The 20,054-nt window shown below is 42.8% G+C and overlaps 1 protein-coding gene across 2 annotated transcripts in view; it reads left to right on the top strand.

Moving 5' to 3' along the window:
* Positions 1–19,788, top strand: part of POLR2I (RNA polymerase II subunit I) — a 158,536-nt gene extending 138,748 nt beyond the window's left edge. For both annotated transcript variants that reach the window (XM_086938471.1, XM_086938470.1), the window contains 2 exons: positions 15,712–15,763; positions 19,505–19,788. In XM_086938471.1, the coding sequence (XP_086794597.1) occupies positions 15,712–15,763; positions 19,505–19,567 (115 nt within the window). In that variant the 3' untranslated portion in view covers positions 19,568–19,788. The remainder of the gene's footprint in view (positions 1–15,711; positions 15,764–19,504) is intronic.
* The last annotated feature ends 266 nt before the right edge of the window (positions 19,789–20,054 follow it).

The raw sequence follows: 20,054 nt of genomic DNA on the forward strand, positions 1-20,054 counted from the left end.
AGCTTTGAGGGTTGTCAGCGGCGCTGGACGAGGATGAGGAAAAGGTCACGTGCGAAAGACGAAGAGACAGAAATGAGAAGCAAAGCACACAAGGCACACACAAAGTGCACACAAAGCGTACAAAGCACACACACTCACTGCACGCAAAGCGTGCACAAAGTGTAGAGTACATAAAGTGCACACAAAGCGTACAAAGCACACACAAAGTGCACGCAAAGTGTGCACAGTGCACACAGAGTACATAAAGTGTACACAAAGTGCACATAAAGCGTACAGAGCGCACACACACTGCACGCGAAGCGTCACAAAGTGCACACAAAGCGTGCAGTGTTCAGAGTACATGCAGTGCGCACAACGTGCACACAAAGCGTACAAATCACACACACACTGCACGCAAAGCGTACACAAAGTGTAGAGTACATAAAGTGCACACAAAGCGTACAAAGCACACAAAGTGCACGCAGAGTGTGCACAGTGCACACAGAGTACATAAAGTGTACACAAAGTGCACACAAAGCGTACAAAGCACACACACTGCACGCAAAGCGTCACAAATTGCACACAAAGCGTGCACAGTTTTCACAGAGTACATACAGTGCACACAACGTGCACAAAACACGTACAAAGCTCTCACACACTGCACGCAAAGCGTGCACAAAGTGTAGAGTACATAAAGCGCACGCAAAGTGTGCACAGTGCACACAAAGTACATAAAGTGTACACAAAGTGCACACAAAGCGTACACAAAGTGGGTGTGTACTCAAGCTTTAACTGTCCTCTGCATCATATCTCCCCTGCAGCGTCCTTCCTCCACCATGCATGCACTAATTTATTTATTTTTGCGATATATGTACACAAATGAAACTTACAGGCCGGTTATGTGTGTTTTCATCTCATATAGCCATTAAGCACTTTCAACTGAACTGCAAGCAGAAGAGTGCCAGGGCAGGGCCCGTCTGTACTTCATGGGGCCTTAACTTAAATTAACTTACCTGACCCGTCCGAAGACTTTCTCAAAGCCGACAGCGTGCTCAAGTGGCAGTAAGGTGGCACCTGCTACTTTCTAAAAATACACGAACAAAAAAGGAATCTAAAATACCAAATAAACAAAACAAATAACTGTGGTGCCTTCAATTGTATATTAAGTATCTCATTGTATTCACCAAAAATAAGAAGGGGCCTAAAGGCAGTTTCTTTCACAGAACAGCAGAATTTAAGTCAGGCCCCCGCTTAGTTCGTCCGTCCATCTGTCTGTCGGCCCACGTACCCATCCTGATCACCAACCCATCACCACAGGAGTCAGTGTAATTTATTTACTTTATTTGTAAACCTCTGTAAGGCGCATACAGGCCTCAAGGCGCCTCGGTGCGGGACGAACACTACGCGCCATAGACTGTCCGAAGCCGGAAGTTTCGTGGCTCACCTGGCATCCCGAACACGGACATGACGGGGTAGAAGAGGCGCAGCACGTCCCGTATCCAGGGTTCCTCCATCTCCAGAGCCTTTCCCCGCAGTTGGTGTACCGGAGGAGGCGAGCCGTGTCCCGCAGCCAGGCTGTCGGTACTCGGAGCTCCCAAAACTCATAAACAGGCAGGAATGTGTTTGTTTACTGCTCTCACCCCCTCCCTCTCCCGCTGCATTCCTGTGGTAACTGCGGGGCCTCGGGCGGCACAGACCGGGAGCGCAGGTGAGGCCCCTTTCTTCTTTTAACAACTTTGTTTGATTTTACCGTCTCTGGCGGGTGCTTTTCAGTCCCCGTATCCTGCAAAACAGAACTGCGCATTGCGTTGTCTTATAGCTATCGACACACAATTTCTCGTGCGAATACCATACATGCCACTTAACTTTCTTAAATACTTTCAGGTGTAGAGGACAGTTCGCCCCGTGTTGAACTTTTAAGTTTATCCAGCCTTCTTGTTGTACCTTTACTCTGAAGACGTTTACCACATTTCTCCTTTAGCCCCGTCCTTTTCAGACGTGCTCGGCATGACTTACTGCTGCAGTAAAAGGCTCCTTATCTTCTTTATGGGGCAAAATAGATGGCCCCATAAAGAAGATAAGAAACCTTTTACGCCACCAGTAAGTAAAGGAGCCGAGTCTGAAAAGGACGGGGCTAAAAGAGAAAGAAGAACGTCACTGGGACCTCTTCTCCAATGGCTGGCCACCGTTTAGGACGCCAGCCAATAGAAAAGAGGGGCGGGCTTAACCTCGCTAGAGAAACTCACTCTATCCTATTAAGTCTCGCCAGCTCGACTGCGCATGCTTGCAGTCTTTCGCAGGCTGAGACTTAAAAAAAATGTATTGACCCCAGTGGGACCCACCCACATGTTTGTGGGGAGACGGACCTGAATTCTAACTTTTTTTTTTATATGTATTGCCCCTAGCGAGTCCTGCTGCATGCCCATGTGCGGCAATCCAGAATTTTCTTTTCTTTGAGAAAAAAAAATGAAAAAGGAAGAAACACATGTTGCCCCCTTAGGTCCGCCACGTTGTGTTTCCTACATCTCCTTCAGCAGTCATACTATCTGCTTTCAGCCCATGGATGGTGGTGAGTGCTTAGAGCAGGGTAGAAGGAGCTGAGAAACTGATTCTTGCCGGACCGGGACAAAACTCACCTGCTCTTCGGTGTCCCAGTCCAAGCAGCAGCAGTTCTTTCTTTATTTTTCTTCTTCTGTCTTCCCTTCTATCTTCCTTTCTGTCTTCTATCTTCTATCTTCCTTTCTGTCTTCTATCTTCTTCTGTCTTCAGCAGCAGGCTTGCCCTAGGCACCTCCAGGCAGGGTTTGCGACGCAGCAGCAGGCAGATGAGTAAACAAACACATTATCTGCCTGCTGATCCCCTCCTTTTATTTGGCTCATCGGTCAACGTTAGACCAATGAAAGGTGTTGCATTCTTTGAATTTCCTGGGCACGTTTGTAAAAAATGCAGGCTATGACAAAACTACCAATTTAGTGATTTTTTTTTGCAAATCGCAAAATCCTGGATGGCCCGAGAAAAGGAGCATTCCTCCACAGCCTAACATCAAGAAAGTTCACACACTAGCAGAGGCTCTGGTATTTTTTGCAGGCAGTTTGTTTTCTAATGCACTTTGCAGAGGATTTTATACTAATTTTATACATACGTTTTTATTTATGTTGTTTTGTAATATTTAAAATGGCACTGCTAGTATGGTATGGCCGATGCAAGGATATGCTGATTTCCTTTCACTCCTGGCCCATTTTTCTGAGAGAGGAAAGGTGGGGATGAGAAGAGTGCAGCAATAATGCACTCCTCCCTCCTCAATTTAACACACAAAAGTCGGCTCTGTCTAGTACAACTCCAGCTACACACACGGAGACCAGTTGAAAGCACCTTCCTCAAGATTGTGTTTTTCAACACTTTGTTGAACTTGTATTCTTCCTCCTAAGTGCCTGGATACCCTCTCGGGTGATTAGTGTGCTATGCAAATCAATATAACATAACATGCATGCACACTTCACAATAAAATCAAGCCAGGAATTGACCAGGAAAGAAACACATTTCATTTTATTGGCTTTGTGAATGATTTTTACTCATTGTTGTGAAGGAAATATGATACCCCAGTGCAGAGGTCAAATATGTGCCTTAGGACTCTGGATCCTATCTTACGTGCAGCATGCATTTGATTCTCTTTCAGGTGAAAGGTGAGAGTACCACTAAACACCAGGGAGGAACGGGTGGGGGCAGCCCACTTAGGCATTGGTCCTAACCCCACCCATCAAATGACCCATTACAGTCTTTCTGCCCCCCACCACCCCCCAGGGGGCCGATAAGAAATCTTTAGCTCCAATCTTCCCCGATGGGAGGGGAAGAAAGCCCTCTAGATACCAGGGAGCTTTTTTTATTGCTACAAAGTTTGGGGATGGCCTTCCCCCAGCCCACACATTGGACCTAGCCTCCACCTAAAATATGACCTCAACAGTTTTTCTGCCGCCCCCTCTGGAGACTAATGCATCTCCATCTTTTTGGCAAGAAGGACATTTTGGTTTTGGATGCTTTTAGAAAACAATTGTAATACATAGGGGTAGTAGAGTTGATCTATGTCTCATTATCATCCTACTTGTATGTTGAATGGCTGCACTTTTTGGGCTCGTTCAGCTGCCACCTGAGGAAATCATCCAAACCCAGACATTCCCGAAAACAAGACATTCTGGGAAATCCAAGGTGGTATGCCTTGCGGGATCACATAATGTTTTCTTACCCGCAGTGTCCTGCATACCTCAAATTTTGCCTAAAATTGCACATTTACCTTGGATTTCTGTTACGTACAATTCCTGAATCAGCAGCAAATTCACAAAATTCCTACCACCCAGCGGTTCCTCACTTGTCCCTATAAAAATGCTACCCCTCTTGTGTGACTGGGCCTACAAATCAGGGCCAATGAGAGTCACTCTGGCTGAATCCCATTAACCTTGCTTTGTTGCTTGCCTGTCCTATGCACTAGCCCCACGCACACATGCATGCCCGAACAGCCAACTTGAAATGCTCGGTAACCCCTAGGATTACCCCAGGTGTTTAGTTTTCAAAATGTCAGGTTTGCTAAGTTTTCCACGTTTCCATATGTACCGGCAGAACTAGGGCCCAAAATCCACAGCGACCCACTCTGCTAAAGATTTGGCCGTTTTGAGTGGAAATAAGTGATGTATCCGTTCTGCGTTGTTGACTGTCACATGCACTAGGCCTACCCATACAAGTGAGGTACTCTTTGAATCAGAATACCTGTGGGAGCATAGGATAGTAGTATATGTATTATTGCTAGTTGCATTTTGCTGCATTTGTGCCTTAAAAATCTAAGACCGGGTGTAAAAAAGAAGACATTTTGAAAATAACTTCTAAATCATATGCTCGTACAGTTACCCACTAATTCAGAATTTTTCAAATAACCCCTCCTAATAAGCTCCAAATCTTGTACCCATTTCAGAATCACATAGGTTACCTTAATACCTATTTTTCACTCAACGTAATATTGGACCCTATGAATTAGCCGATACTCCGTACACAATGGAAAACCATTGTACAATGCAGCTCAGTTGTTGGCTTGGGGTACCTCTGGTTCTTGGAGAACCTACAAATCCTATATTTCCCTTCAACCAAAAGGGTCTAGCGAATGTAATGGTACATTGCTTTTGTAAATCAGCCATTGTGACTAAAAGTTACATATGAAAACACTGTAGTTGTGTTTTCCTACTTGTATTCAATATTTCTTTATTTCAACTGTTGATTTATCTGTAAAAACCTTGAGCGATGTACAAATAAACCCCTTTCTGATTTCAGAATGTTGTCTAGTTTTCAGAAATATATAGCTTTCCTGAATCACCCATGAGTTTCACACTGGTTTGCACCACAAACTGGAAGAAGGCTAAAGGCACAAAAAGTAGGAAAAATTGGCTACCACTTTGAAAAATGGCAAAACTGTGGTAAACAAAATTGTTTTTTTTTATTCAGCTCTGCATGTTCCTGAAAGCTGGGAAGATGGTGATTTTTTCACATCAAACCATTCGTTGATGCCATTTTTATGAAAAAACACACTTTTATCCAAAGCACTTTTTCAATGTTTTCCCTCAAAACATTTTCCAGTCTCCTCCAGGGGAATCCACAAACCCTGGGTACCTTTAGACTACCCAGGATTTTTTATTTAAAAAGGGCGCAAATTTAGCGTGGGTAGCTTATGGGCAAAATGTTATGGAAGCCTAAGCACTAACTAACCCATATAGCCCAAATAAGTCTTAGCGCAGTGTGGGAGGGGGTCAGCGTAGCTGCAAACAGATTAAAGGCAAGACCTATTGACTTTGCCAATACTTGTTTTACTTTACAACCGTGGGACTTATAGTTCTGATTTTACAGTTGGACAGACAGGACTTTAAGTCTGTTAATAATTATTTATTTATTTAAATTTGTGTAGCAGCGCACAGCTACCCCCAAGGGTTTCCCGACGCAGACAGAGAACAGCAGAGGGAGGAGAGGCCTATTAGCTAAAGAACCAGTGGCGTAACGAAACTTGAGGGGGCCCCCCTGCAAAGTACATGAAGGGGGCCCCCCATTGTCCACGCCAGTCAAGAGTTCTCAGGCCAGCGACCTGCCATACTGCAGGGGCTCACCCCAGCCATAAAAAAACGATTCTGGTTTCTCCATTGGTCACATCCGCCCTCTCATCGGGCAATTTACATACATCAGTAAATACTGCTGCTTCGCCCTCCAGCAAAGTTACATAACACTGCATCCAGTCGGCCCACCAAACACATCCTCCTACTTGATGACCAACCTTCAAGCGAAGCCCGCTCAGTTAACCGCATTCAAACGCCTACCACATCCGTCATGCCTGCTACTAACGCATCCATTACACTCTACTCTCACCCCTACGAAACACGCAATTATGCTTTCTGCCCACCTTTAAAACGACCCCTCGTATATCCCTACGATCCCATGACTGGCGTGCACTGCTCCCCTGTCTATCACCAACGGCAAAGACAGGAAGACTGATGACAGGTCCCCATCTAACTGCCGTCCTTCTCAATGCCACTGTGGAAGTTTAAAACATGTTAAACAATCTCTTCAACTAACCACTCCAAAACAGTTCTTGCTGCTAGCCTCTACAGCATCAAAGACATTCCTGCTACTTTTCATCCTCTGCATGATGCACACAATGATATTAAATGTACAAAGGGTCCGATTTTTGTTTTCACACGCCAACATTAGTTTACACTATGTACCCCACTAAACCGTACCTCCTGTCAAAGGCAACCCTGATTCCATGTGTAGCACCAGTCAGCAACTACCCCACGGACAAACACCAGAGAGAATGCGTGATTCATGTAATTAAACCTATAGTGACAGAATAGCATTTCCCACCCACTGTCAGCCCAGCAAAGTCTGCAACCGCACAGCAGCCATCAATACCGGCAACATCTAAAGCACATTTCCACTTCCTTTCAATGGCAGCCCCTGATACATATACCTATGACTTCTGGGCGGCATCTACCACAGACCACAGCATTCTTTGTCTCCCTAAGACTAACCGAATGCTGTAGGTGAACACTTCTCTTCCCCCTTCTTTACTAATAACTAATGGAGGATAACGAAAAAAATATATAGTATTTTCTTATGCAAATAGCGTATCAAGCATTTGCTGCCCGCAGTCCTCACCAGATCCATACATATCAATAGTCTGCTATCGCACCATCCTGTCAACCCTATTATTATCTGGAGATGTTTTTATCTCTTCGGTGAACTGGAAAAAGCAATACCGTGCACGGAAACTAGTCCCTTTAAAAACCTTGCTACATATACAGGCTTGCAAAGCACTTACTTGTTTTACTAACTATCGTAAAGCAAACAGGTAACTCATTGTTATATTAAATAGATTGTAGAACGCGCAGCTACCCCAGCAGTGGGGCATCCAGACGCTCAAATGGAGACCACTAAAAAGGGCACTAGAAGCTAAGGTGACGGGAAAAGATACGTTTTTATTGCCGTACGGAACGCCAAGTAGTTTTTCAAACTGCGAATAGACAAAGGGAGGGAATTCCATAATTTGGCTGTCCGAGTGCGGAAAGTGCGCCCACCGCCCTGTACTCTCCTCACCCTCGTAACTACCGCCAAATGTTGGTCCGTAGAACGGAGTCGGAGGGAGGGAATGTAGGGTGCGATGAAGGTGGCTAGAATGCCAGGTGAAGATGAATTCAAGATTTTAAACGCGAGGCACAGGGACTTGAACTCCAGAGGTCTGGGCACTGGCAGCCAATGTAGCTGGTGGATGGCAGCAGAAGTGGAGCAGGTTCTCGGGATCCCATTCTCAGATTAGAATTACTGCTTAGAAGTGTTTTAGTTAATACTGAGACCTAGGATTATTTTTTTGCACGTCTGCCAGACATTTGTTCTTCCCTGCATGGGCACACTATTAAACAATACAATTTAGCTTAACAAATTGTTCAGAAATGTACCAGAAGGTAAAGAAACAGCCCATATTATTTTTCCAAAGAAAAATGGACAATCGTCAACTTTATACCCCATGATATAAAAGCCATAGCTGGTCCAAATCCATGCCACCTAAATCTACCACACACAGCACATTTGAACAGCTCGATAAAACTCATATTTCCACTTCTCTCCATACTACATAATACCAGGTCACATAATAACATTCCACACAACTTAATACCACTCCAAACCACATAATTACACTCCTCACAACATATTTACACTCTGCTCCAAAACACATAATTACTCTCCACAAAATACAACTCTGCAACATGCTGCATAATGCCACTATGCACAAATATACACCACAACATACCACATAATTCCACACATCACACAATTTCAAAATTCATACCCACACAATTCATCACAGAACATAATTACACGCCACATAATACCACTTAGCACCACATAATTAACCTCCACATAATTAAGCTCTACTTCATATTGGATAAATACAGTCCACATAAATCCAGTCTATGCCACGTAGCAACAATCCACATAACTACACTTCACACCATGCCTCATAATACCACTCAACATAATTTTCACTCAACACCACACACTTCCACCTCGTTACAATTCAACTCTACAAATTTCCATTCCATACCACATAATTCAACAACAAACTACATAATTCAAACCAACAACACAATTTCTCAACATACCACATGCATCCAATCTACTCCACAAAAATCCACATCATGCTCCAATATTTAATAGTAAAATGATGAGGAAGGTGCACAGCACTGGTGATACCAATCTTGTAAGTAAGTATTTAATCAGGATGGGTGCTCTCAGGGGTGGTGTTGCCGTCAAACACCATATGAAAATAGATGAAGAAGTGTAAGCACACAGGTTGCGATTACATCCCCCGGAAGAGGCACTCCAGAATGTTCATGGCAATGATTCAAAAAGTTGATTTGTAAAGGGTTTATTCAGCATTGTACCCTTGTTTATAAGGCAAAGTTCAATAGTTCATATGATATTATCGACATATCATTGAATGCAAGCAAAAGGACACTCCAATGCATTTCGGGCTTCACGCCCTTTATCAAGGAGAGGCTGGAGAAAAAAGAAGAGAAGAGCCCGGGTCAGGGGGGACTATATAAGGGATTGAGGCCATTAAAACAACAAGTGGGTGAGTTTGGTGAAGCATGCCATAGGAATGTGAAAAGGCAACTCCGTGTGACTTCAAGATAGTGAAGGTTAGATATTAATAAACGAAAAGGTGGTGCAAAGAAAACATGCTCGGAAGTAAGTACAAAACGAGGTATAATGCCGAGATAGTGAAGGTCAGATATTTATAAACGACAAGGTGGTGCAGAGAAAAACATGCTCAGGAGTAAATACAAAACGAGGTATAATGCCGAGACAGTGCAACCAAGTGAATAAGGAAGTGTCAAAAATGAGTGTTGAGAACACGCGATGTCAAGCTTTAACGTGCTTCCTTAGATATGAAGCGTGAGCGTGTAGGAATCATGCCGTTAGAAAATGCTAATGCGTTACGCGATAATGTCGGGTCCATGCGGTGGACTACCCAGTGCGTGACTATGATGACACGAGTGAGCTAAACAAACAATAGAATGTAGTGAGGAACTTACTCATAACGGCACCGTGGCGGTCACAGACGGAAGGCTTGGCAATCAGTGAAGTGGCCAGAGTGAGGTCGGAGAAAACTAGTATAACATAGAAGACGGACTAAAAAAGAAAGTAAACCGGTGGGGGCCATGATGGGACAGGAAAGTAAGATGGAAGACATAGATGAGGGGTTGTGTAGATACAACAGGCAAGTGTGGAATAAACATGATTATTAAAGAAAAATAAAGAAAAATAAACGGTAGTTGCACACAATAAGACATATAATGGAAAATGTGACATAAGCAGGATGATTAAAGGAAAATGAACAATTGTTGCACACAAAAAAACATAAAATGAAGTAAAGAGCAATGCATAAGGGCTAAAGGTAACAGCTATATTCTACTCGGTCGTTAAGTCCATATGGCTTAAGTGTTTGTAAACGAAAGGTCCATTCTAGTTCTTTCTGCAAGAGTAGTTTGCGATTGTCTACCCCTTCTCTACGGGTGACACATTCCAAAACAGTGAATTGCAGCTGTGCGATGGTATGATGAGATTCCTGGAAGTGCATGGCAACATTGGATTTTGCCTGTTTAGTGCGGATGTTAGATTTGTGTTCGTTAATGCGAACTTTAATCTTTCTTTCAGTTTTTCCGACATAAAGTTTTCCGCATGGACACTTCAAAGCATAGATAAGGTTCATGCTGTCACAAGTAGCATTGACACAAAGGTTTATGGCATTGCCTTTCATGGGATGTGTTATTTGGTTGCCTCTGATGATGCAATTGCAATTGTTGCAGTTTGGTATCTTCAGCTTACGGGAATGGCGATGGGCAATTGTGCGGCTCCCTCGTACGCCAATATATATATGGAACAATTCGAAAAAACCTACATTTATGACAATCCCGGACTCTACCAAAACATCAAAATGTATGTAAGGTACATAGACGACCTTTTTTTCCTCTGGAATAACACACATGACCAACTGATTGCAGCCCTAACGGACCTCAACTCTAAGGATCCACGCATCCAACTTACATGGCAGACTAGCCCATCAGAAATATCATTCCTCGATGTGCAGGTGAAAATCCAAGACAACAAGTTCGTTACCGACTTACATCGCAAAGCTACCGATCGCAACAACACGTTGCATTTCCAGAGTTTTCACCAAGGATCTCTAAAAAACATTTACCCTATTCACAAATGCTGCGCATAAAAAGGATTGTATCTGAACAGGACACTTACAACTACCGCATCAAAGAGATGCATCAACGCTTCATAGACAGAGGTTATCCCACTGAAGTTCTTAAAACTGCTGAAACACGCTTGACTAACATCACCAGACAACAAAGCCTAACTCAAACCGTTAAACCACCATCCCAACGCATGGTCCTTGTTTCTAAATTTTCCTCGGCAACCCAACAGTTCAAAAGAATTATATTGAACCATTGGTCAATTTTGCGAATTGAACCAGACTTTCGGAATATCTTCAACGATCTTCCTTTATTCGCACACACACGAGGGAAAAACATCAAAGAAATCTTGTCTACAGAAGCTTTGACTCCACTAAAATATAAGGGAACACAACCATGCTTAAACTGCAACAATTGCAATTGCATCATCAGAGGCAACCAAATAACACATCCCATGAAAGGCAATGCCATAAAACTTTGTGTCAATGCTACTTGTGACAGCATGAACCTTATCTATGCTTTGAAGTGTCCATGCGGAAAACTTTATGTCGGAAAAACTGAAAGAAAGATTAAAGTTCGCATTAACGAACACAAATCTAACATCCGCACTAAACAGGCAAAATCCAATGTTGCCATGCACTTCCAGGAATCTCATCATACCATCGCACAGCTGCAATTCACTGTTTTGGAATGTGTCACCCGTAGAGAAGGGGTAGACAATCGCAAACTACTCTTGCAGAAAGAACTAGAATGGACCTTTCGTTTACAAACACTTAAGCCATATGGACTTAACGACAGAGTAGAATATAGCTGTTACCTTTAGCCCTTATGCATTGCTCTTTACTTCATTTTATGTTTTTTTGTGTGCAACAATTGTTCATTTTCCTTTAATCATCCTGCTTATGTCACATTTTCCATTATATGTCTTATTGTGTGCAACTACCGTTTATTTTTCTTTATTTTTCTTTAATAATCGTGTTTATTCCACACTTGCCTGTTGTATCTACACAACCCCTCATCTAGGTCTTCCATCTTACTTTCCTGTCCCATCATGGCCCCCACCGGTTTACTTTCTTTTTTAGTCCGTCTTCTATGTTATACTAGTTTTCTCCGACCTCACTCTGGCCACTTCACTGATTGCCAAGCCTTCCGTCTGTGACCGCCACGGTGCCGTTATGAGTAAGTTCCTCACTACATTCTATTGTTTGTTTAGCTCACTCGTGTCATCATAGTCACGCACTGGGTAGTCCACCGCATGGACCCGACATTATCGCGTAACGCATTAGCATTTTCTAACGGCATGATTCCTACACGCTCACGCTTCATATCTAAGGAAGCACGTTAAAGCTTGACATCGCGTGTTCTCAACACTCATTTTTGACACTTCCTTATTCACTTGGTTGCACTGTCTCGGCATTATACCTCGTTTTGTATTTACTCCTGAGCATGTTTTTCTCTGCACCACCTTGTCGTTTATAAATATCTGACCTTCACTATCTCGGCATTATACCTTGTTTTGTACTTACTTCCGAGCATGTTTTCTTTGCACCACCTTTTCGTTTATTAATATCTGACCTTCACTATCTTGAAGTCACACGGAGTTGCCTTTTCACATTCCTATGGCATGCTTCACCAAACTCACCAACTTGTTGTTTTAATGGCCTCAATCCCTTATATAGTCCCCCCTGACCCGGGCTCTTCTCTTCTTTTTTCTCCAGCCTCTCCTTGATAAAGGGCGTGAAGCCCGAAATGCATTGGAGTGTCCTTTTGCTTGCATTCAATGATATGTCGATAATATCATATGAACTATTGAACTTTGCCTTATAAACAAGGGTACAATGCTGAATAAACCCTTTACAAATCAACTTTTTGAATCATTGCCAATATTTAATAGCACACCACATAAGTCAACTCCACTACATACCACTCCACAACACAAAATACCATTCCAGATAATCCCACTCCAGGACACACAATCCCAAACAGAAAATGCATAGGTAAAATACAGTGTCCTTTGCAACGTCAATAGCTCTAACTCTCACAAATGCGAGACCAATTGCATTGCAAATGCTTACTTATCTTCCAATGTGTCCCAGCAGATCCTGTTCCAGGAGCTGCAAACATTCGCCTGTCCCTGTCAGCATTTTGCTGCCTCGTGGGAACACCCACAGCAACACCCATGGAACGCCCATTCAACGCAAAGTGCTGCGTGTGAAGGGGCCGTATTTACAAGGAGAGGAAAAGTCACGCAGGGTGGCTTTTCCTCTCCTTGTAAATATGGAGGAGCCCCCTGCGCCACCAGTACATCACGAAAAGTGACGTAGTGGTGGCGCAGGGGGCTTGTAAATCTGCCCCTTGGACTCTTCCCTCTTAATTTGTTGGTGTGCCACTGCCCACCTCTACTAAGACTCTGGAACGCCGAAGACGGACCCACTGGCTCTAACACACATCATCCACAGGCATAGAAACATCATTTTAAGGTCTGGAAACACCCTCCCATCCCATGAGCTTGTTAACTTTATTTATTGATTTATTTAATGCGATTTTATATAGCGCGAACATTACCCGAAGGTGTCAGGGCTCTTTACATAAAAACCAGTTGATCATAAGCTCATAAACTCATAAGCATTGATACAGGATAAGTGTATTTAGCATTGATACAGGATAACTGTATTGTCCTTTTGATGTATGTACGTTTATTGAAACCATCAAGGGAATAAATCAATCCATTGAATAAACAAGAATAAGGATTCCCTGATGTCTCTTTGCTTGACGTTTGGAATGAGAGAGCCACTGGGACAGCAGGTATTTTTGTTAGTTCTGCAGTATGCTTTCCCGTGATGCCCCATTTGAAGCAAGCAGTCAGTGCAAATGACAAGTTAAATTTCACAAGACTTTTGAAGTATCTGAAATGCTGTCGTGATATGATACCAAAATGGACATCTGGGGTTGATAAAGAGAGTTTTCTAATTTGGGAGGAGATGGTACCCTAGCCTGTTCCAACTGAGAGTAAATAGATTAACAGACAATAGATCTGTCTGCAGCAAATTCTTACGTAGGCACGTGTTTCCCGCCACAAAAGGTGGCCACCAGTCACCGTGCCTTAGTGCCCTTCCACAGCTTTCATTTTTTATAAACTAATGTATTCACTGTTTCTTCTTTTGTCACCTTTCAGTTGATGTCTCAACATTTCAATCCTTGCAAGAACTCCTAACAATTAATAAAAATGTTCCAAATTTTGAAATAAAACAAGCATTGGCATTGACAATGGGTCTGGTGTATGAAGGAAGGCGCCTTAACTGCACTGTACATGAAACCATCTGGTGGGGCCTTAGTCGGGATCCCCCGGCCTCACAAAAGCTCATCAGTTCTGACAAAATCTAAACACCTCGTGGCAGCAGCATGTGGCAGTTCACCACTGTTGACCGAGAGGATAAGGGCAGAGCGTGTTTCAGTCACTCACCAAAAGAACAGCTTGGAGCAGAAGTTAGCGTCTGTAGGGGGTGAGTTTCTCGTCCCTGGCCGTGGCTTCCATACTTCATGCTCCTTTAGCAAGAGCAGGCAGCCGGGTCTGCTGTAGTGCACCAAGCAGCGAAGGTTCACTTTACACACAACTAGCCCGGGCAGAGGCCGTGCCTCTGATGAAAGCTCATTCTGTGGCCCCCACCCCCTTCCTCCTTCCGGGCCTGGCTCTGACTGAAGAGAAACAATGTCAGTTGAAACATTGTTGCTCTTCAGGCAGAGGGAGGGGGCGAGGGGCTCCTAGCAGACTGCAGACAGCCGACAGCCTGCACCTGCTTCAGAGCCTCACAGAGCTGATCTCCACCGAGGAGCTGGGGGGCCCCCTTCACCTACTCAAGGCTGAGGGGGCCCCCCGCACTGCGGGGTCTGCAGGGGTGTTTGTTACGCCCCTGTAAAGAACCATGTTTTGTGGGATCTGCGGAAAGACAGAAGGTCAGGTTGTAGGCGGAGGGGAAGTGCAAGAGCATTCCAAAGAGTGGGGCCAAGGTAAGAGAAGGGGCGCCCTCCCATACGATAAAGTCTCACTCTCGGAACTCGGAATTTCTCTTGAGTAGAAGATCTGAGATTACGTGGGGGGACCTAGGGGCAGGCTAGCTGTTGCACATAGTCAGGGGCCTTAGCATGCTTAATGCTGAACATGTACGTAAGGATCTTGAACTTGAACCGTTTCTCCACTGAAAGCCAGTAATACGGAGTAAAACCCCGGATTTACCATTTACTTCCCCAATACGCACATTCAACCTTATCCCATGACCCCCTATACTTACTGGTTTTGTGTTTTGTTGTTGTTTTTGTTTTCTTCGATAGCTGCATTTAAGTTCTCCTGCTCTTCATCCTCAGTCTGTTTTGACTGACAGCCACCTAACTGCATAGTGTTGTGGTTTTAAGATCGTATTTTGAAATTAGGGCTTGATATAAACTTGGTAAACAAAGTACTATGTTTCTCAAATGTCACATGTTTGAATAGTGTTCGTAGAAAACAGTGGCTTACAAATAGCCCCGCCATAACTTAAGTGCTTTTGAAAGCAGTGTTGAGAAAATAACAGCACTATCTACTAAGGTAGAGGAGGGACATATATTCTAATCATCATAACTGGATTACATTCATCGCATTACTATTCACGCTCAAAATGCTTACAAAAGAAGTTTATTTGGTTGCACAAGCTTTCCTTAAAACATGTTTCTGTGTTTTCATTTGACAAAAACCCACACACATTTCCCCCAAAGAGCGTATGCTTATTTCTATATGCAAAATGGTAAAATAATACATTTTATAGATCAATCGGTTTGTGAACAAATACCTTTCAGTCACCTGAACAATGTTGATGCAAAAATGTTCAACAGTTGTCTCGTATTGATCGATGAGCACTGTGGTTTGTTGCTTTGTTCTGACTCAGGTGGTCTGTGCCTTGTGTTGTTGCAGGTGCGGGCACAAAGAAGCGGTGTTTTTCCAGTCACACAGCGCGAAGGCTGAGGTAAAGAAAACAGCGGCGTCCTATTGTTTGACTTCATTGTTCCTCTCTTTCTGTCAAGTCAGTCTTGTTTACAGCACAAAATAAATGCTTTCACATCTCATTGTAGATTTACTTGGGTTTTTGCTGACAATAGGCAGGTATGTAAATGCTAGGGAAAGTTACTGAACGAAGGACAGATTGGTTTTTTAAACATTTGAATAGTTTGTCGTTTCCTCAGTTTATCACTCGTCTTTCCTGTAGAACTGGATGGTTCAGTGGTGCTGCAAAGGATCACTTTCAGTTTCCCTGCTAGTTCGCTCATTTGAAACGTACCTTGGGCTGAAGTTGTAACACATTACCCTTTTAAATTATTTTCCAGCCCATTACTGACTTTTACAAATCAGCGCTAGATTTAGCATGTGGTGTTAATTTACTGAAATGGCAGGTTTTTTTTTGTGAAGGGTGGGAAACATATTAAGCAAAACTCAATTTTAGGTCTCTACTTTTAACATGCGCCGTCTGTTGCCAGACGAATTGTCAGCTTGCAGTGGACATAAAGCCCTCCTTTGGTTGGCTTACTAACCTCTCAAATTTACTGCCTTCTTATTCGGATTACATATAGTGTGGTAAGATATCACAATGACTATTTGAAGGGGTCCAATTCTTACTGCACAGTTGAATAGAATGTGCCCTGTAGGTGTTTTGACTGAAAAGGCTAGTTTTTCTTTGGCCTATGTTATGCTATGTTGTGGTTTTGTAAAGTGCATGGTTCCCTATAAGGTATCTGACTTTAGGAACTTAGGTTGATGGCAAATCATTTGAAAATAGTTCAGTACTAAACTTTTGGAAGCCAACAGGAACCAGCAAATTTGAGCAGTTTCCGCTTTTGAAGTAGCGAGCAAGACATTTCCAGAGTTTAGCTAAGGTGCCAGAGAAAGCCCACCCAGCCTGATGCATCAAAATCTGGCAACCACCAGCAGTCTGGAAGTAGAGGACCTTTGGGCACTCTCAAGAGAGGTATAAAGCCTAAACATCTTGAAAAGGTAACTAGGAGCTTAGGTTTGAATAGCTTTGAACACTGTATAGAAGGTTTTGAATGCAATTCTTTGAGATGAAGTAACCAACCAATGTGTACTTTGTAATGCCATTGTGGCAGGAGATCAAATTGGAAGGTTGGGAGCCAGTTATTCTGTAGGCATTGCAGGTGTATGATGATACAATCAGAAGAGCCTAGGTAGTGTTCTACCTAGACCATTGATCGACGTGACAGATGAAGGTGATAGGGCAATGACATTTGCAGTAATCTGTCCATAAGAAAATAGGGGTCAACTGTTTTGTTTACCTGCGCCATGATCAAACATTATGCCTGAATTTCTTACGGAGGAGCGAGGAACAGTGATTGGGCCTAAATTGGAGGACCAAAGGTTAGGAGTCAGAAGGCCAAGAGAGTTCCCAATAGAGAGAAACATTATCTCAATCTTCTCTGTATTGAGTTTTAATTAATTTTGTTACAACTTCTTTACAACCACAGTCATGCTGTCCCTAAAATTGGGGGAGCCCTGCTTGAAATTGCCTTCAGGATACAACAGAATCTGTGTATCAGCTGCATAAATCAAAGGTTGTAGCCCAAATGATCTGATAATAGTGCCAGTAGTATTAAAAAGGGTGGGGCTGCGAGAGGAGTGACAAAAAGACAGCTTAGCAACAGATGGTGTTTAGATTTTAACCAGGCCAAAGCAGGGCCCTGGATCCCGACTTCAGAGAGGCTACACAGCAGGAAAGTATGGGAGACTGCATCAAAAACCCTAGACCGGTGAAGAAAGACAAGGACAGAAGATTTGCCATGGTCTATCAGCATTTAAAGATCATCAAGGACTAAGATCAACGCTGTTTCAGTGCTATGGGTCAAAAGCCAGATTTAGTTTTGTCAAGTTTGTTGCTCGGGGAAATGAGTAATCTGTCTGTTGATAACTTTCTCCAAAATATTTATGGGGGTAGGGTTGAAGCAGAGTAGGGTGAAAAATGTTCAAGACTGCTTGATCTATAGTCAGATTTTTCAGTAGGGAAACAAACGACTAATGCATTTTCCTGACTTCAGGAACAAATGCTGTGTCAATGGACTGGTTCCAAAGATTTGGAATATTATAAGTGAGGATTGGTTTGACAGATTGAAAGGCCACTATGTACTAAGGTCGGTTGGGGTTTCAGATTTATGGCCAATAGGATTCTGGGAAATTTATCGAGGGAAATAAAGTTTAACCCTTATTCTTCATTAAAATGTGTAGCCAAAAAATCTATTAATAGAATGATTACTCAGAAAAGGAGTATAAGAAATGTTGTGGGTGCTAGAATTGTTCAGTAAGGGAAAGGCCATACAGTAGAATTTATTTTATCTGCGAAAACGTTTGATAAATTATAGCACAGTTGTTGAGAAGGCTTTAGATGGACAGTCCAACTGTATTGAGTTAAATAGCACTTGAACCAAGGTCCTTGAGGATACCAAAAATAGTCTTGTTTGTTTTTTATTATCATGACTTTGTAAGCGCAAAGGGCTTCTCTTAGTTTGGAGTCCTCAGAGTAATGGCGTCTCCACATGCACTCAATATTTTGCAGTATTGTTAATTAACACCTTGGCTGCTGTGACTTTTCCCCTCCTGTGCTTAACTTGTTTGAATACTATAGTTTCATGACGAGCTCAGCTAGTCATAAGCACAGCTCAACCGTGCCTCATGACAAGCTGAGCTCGTCATGAGCATCGAAAGGGTTAAGAGCTGTTCAAATGGGCTGAGGGTCAGAGTCAATGTGAGGAGGAAATGCTCATTGTAAGAAAGTGTTGAGTGCTGCAGTTCTCCAGTTATTGAAGTTCTGCATACAAGAGTCTGATGAAGTGGAAGTTTTAGGAGAGGGGAAACTGAGTTTTAAGGCCTGCTCAAAGGCTACAGGAGTAAGTTTATTCCATATGCGCTTTGACGTCATTTAAAGTGCAATGTTCAACCAGTCAAGTCAGGGTGTGGTTGGGAGAAAAGATCTTAAATGGCACCAAAGAGTTGTCCTTCAGACTTGGGGAATGGTGAACCGCAAGTCATAAGTGCATTGGGGGCAAAAACCTGGTCCACAGTGTGTCCTCCCATGCAAGTGGAACTAGACACCAGCGGCTCTAAAGTCATATTCAGGGGAGAGTGATTAAAGTTCTTGCCTCAGCTTCCTCAAGAGCTTCTGCCCAGATCCTCAAATTATCAAGAATGGGCCAAATAATGGATTAAGATTTAGGTTAATGAGCAGATCTGTAGCGTTGGTGGTATGTCTTACGAATGAGCGGACATTAATGAGAGAGCAGGAAAGAGCTTTGAGGGAAGTTGTAAATTCACCAAGTAATTTTAGGAAGGGTTGAAAAGTAGTAAGTATGAAACGCATCCTGGAGTGGCTTATGCAGTGGAGGAGAGGCAAATACCGTCTTACCGTGTTGAGGAAGTTTTTCTTGTTGGAAATGATCCGAGTGTCGAAAGGCAGTTGAGTTTCTCTGGTGCAAAAGAGACGAAGATGTCTTACTGAGTGCAGGCGCAGGCAGGCGTAAGTGTTGTGTGGCTTTTTCTTATATCTTGCACGAGCATTTATGTTCTCTCATCCATTATTGGTGCTCACCTTGAAATCTAAATTTGATAGGTTAAAATATATTAAATGTACTTTGGTGGGGAGAGAAGGATTGAAATATGTTTTCGCTAAAGTAATTTGAAACAATAATTGTCCTATTTTGTTTTCCAGGATGCCATGCGGCTATATTATGTGTGCACAGCTCCACACTGTGGGCATCGCTGGACAGAATAAACCCTCTCACTATTGCTACCTTGTTCTGTTTTAGTACACCCGTTTACCACTTGTTCATTACTCTGTTCGCTTGCCTACATTGTTATATACATTTTTGGGTTTAAAATCACAAATGTTTATTTTTGTAAGTAGCCTTGAAAAGTTTGATTCCATTGGTGTCTGCTTTTCTTTTTAAATGTCTGACTTTTTAAAATGTTTTGCAAATAAAAATGTGCATCAGAGTTATTTTCTAGGTTGGTCCCTTTTTAATGTGAAATGTAATAATTGTGTACTGAATTGTCAGAGGCAGGCTTATGCGAAGTATCATGTTGACACTGTTAAAACAACTGCACAGAATTATGGCCAAGGAGCTGTGTTCGAATGGTGCTGAACATTCCTGTAGTAGGCAGAAATGTATTCATTTAATTGCGAACAAAATTTTAAAACAGGATTGCTGGCTACTAGACTTTTTAAACAGAATTTCAAAAAAGCTAGCAAGTTCAAAGTA

The sequence above is a fragment of the Lissotriton vulgaris genome, chromosome 9 (assembly GCF_964263255.1).
Source record: "Lissotriton vulgaris chromosome 9, aLisVul1.2, whole genome shotgun sequence".
NCBI lineage: Eukaryota > Metazoa > Chordata > Amphibia > Caudata > Salamandridae > Lissotriton > Lissotriton vulgaris.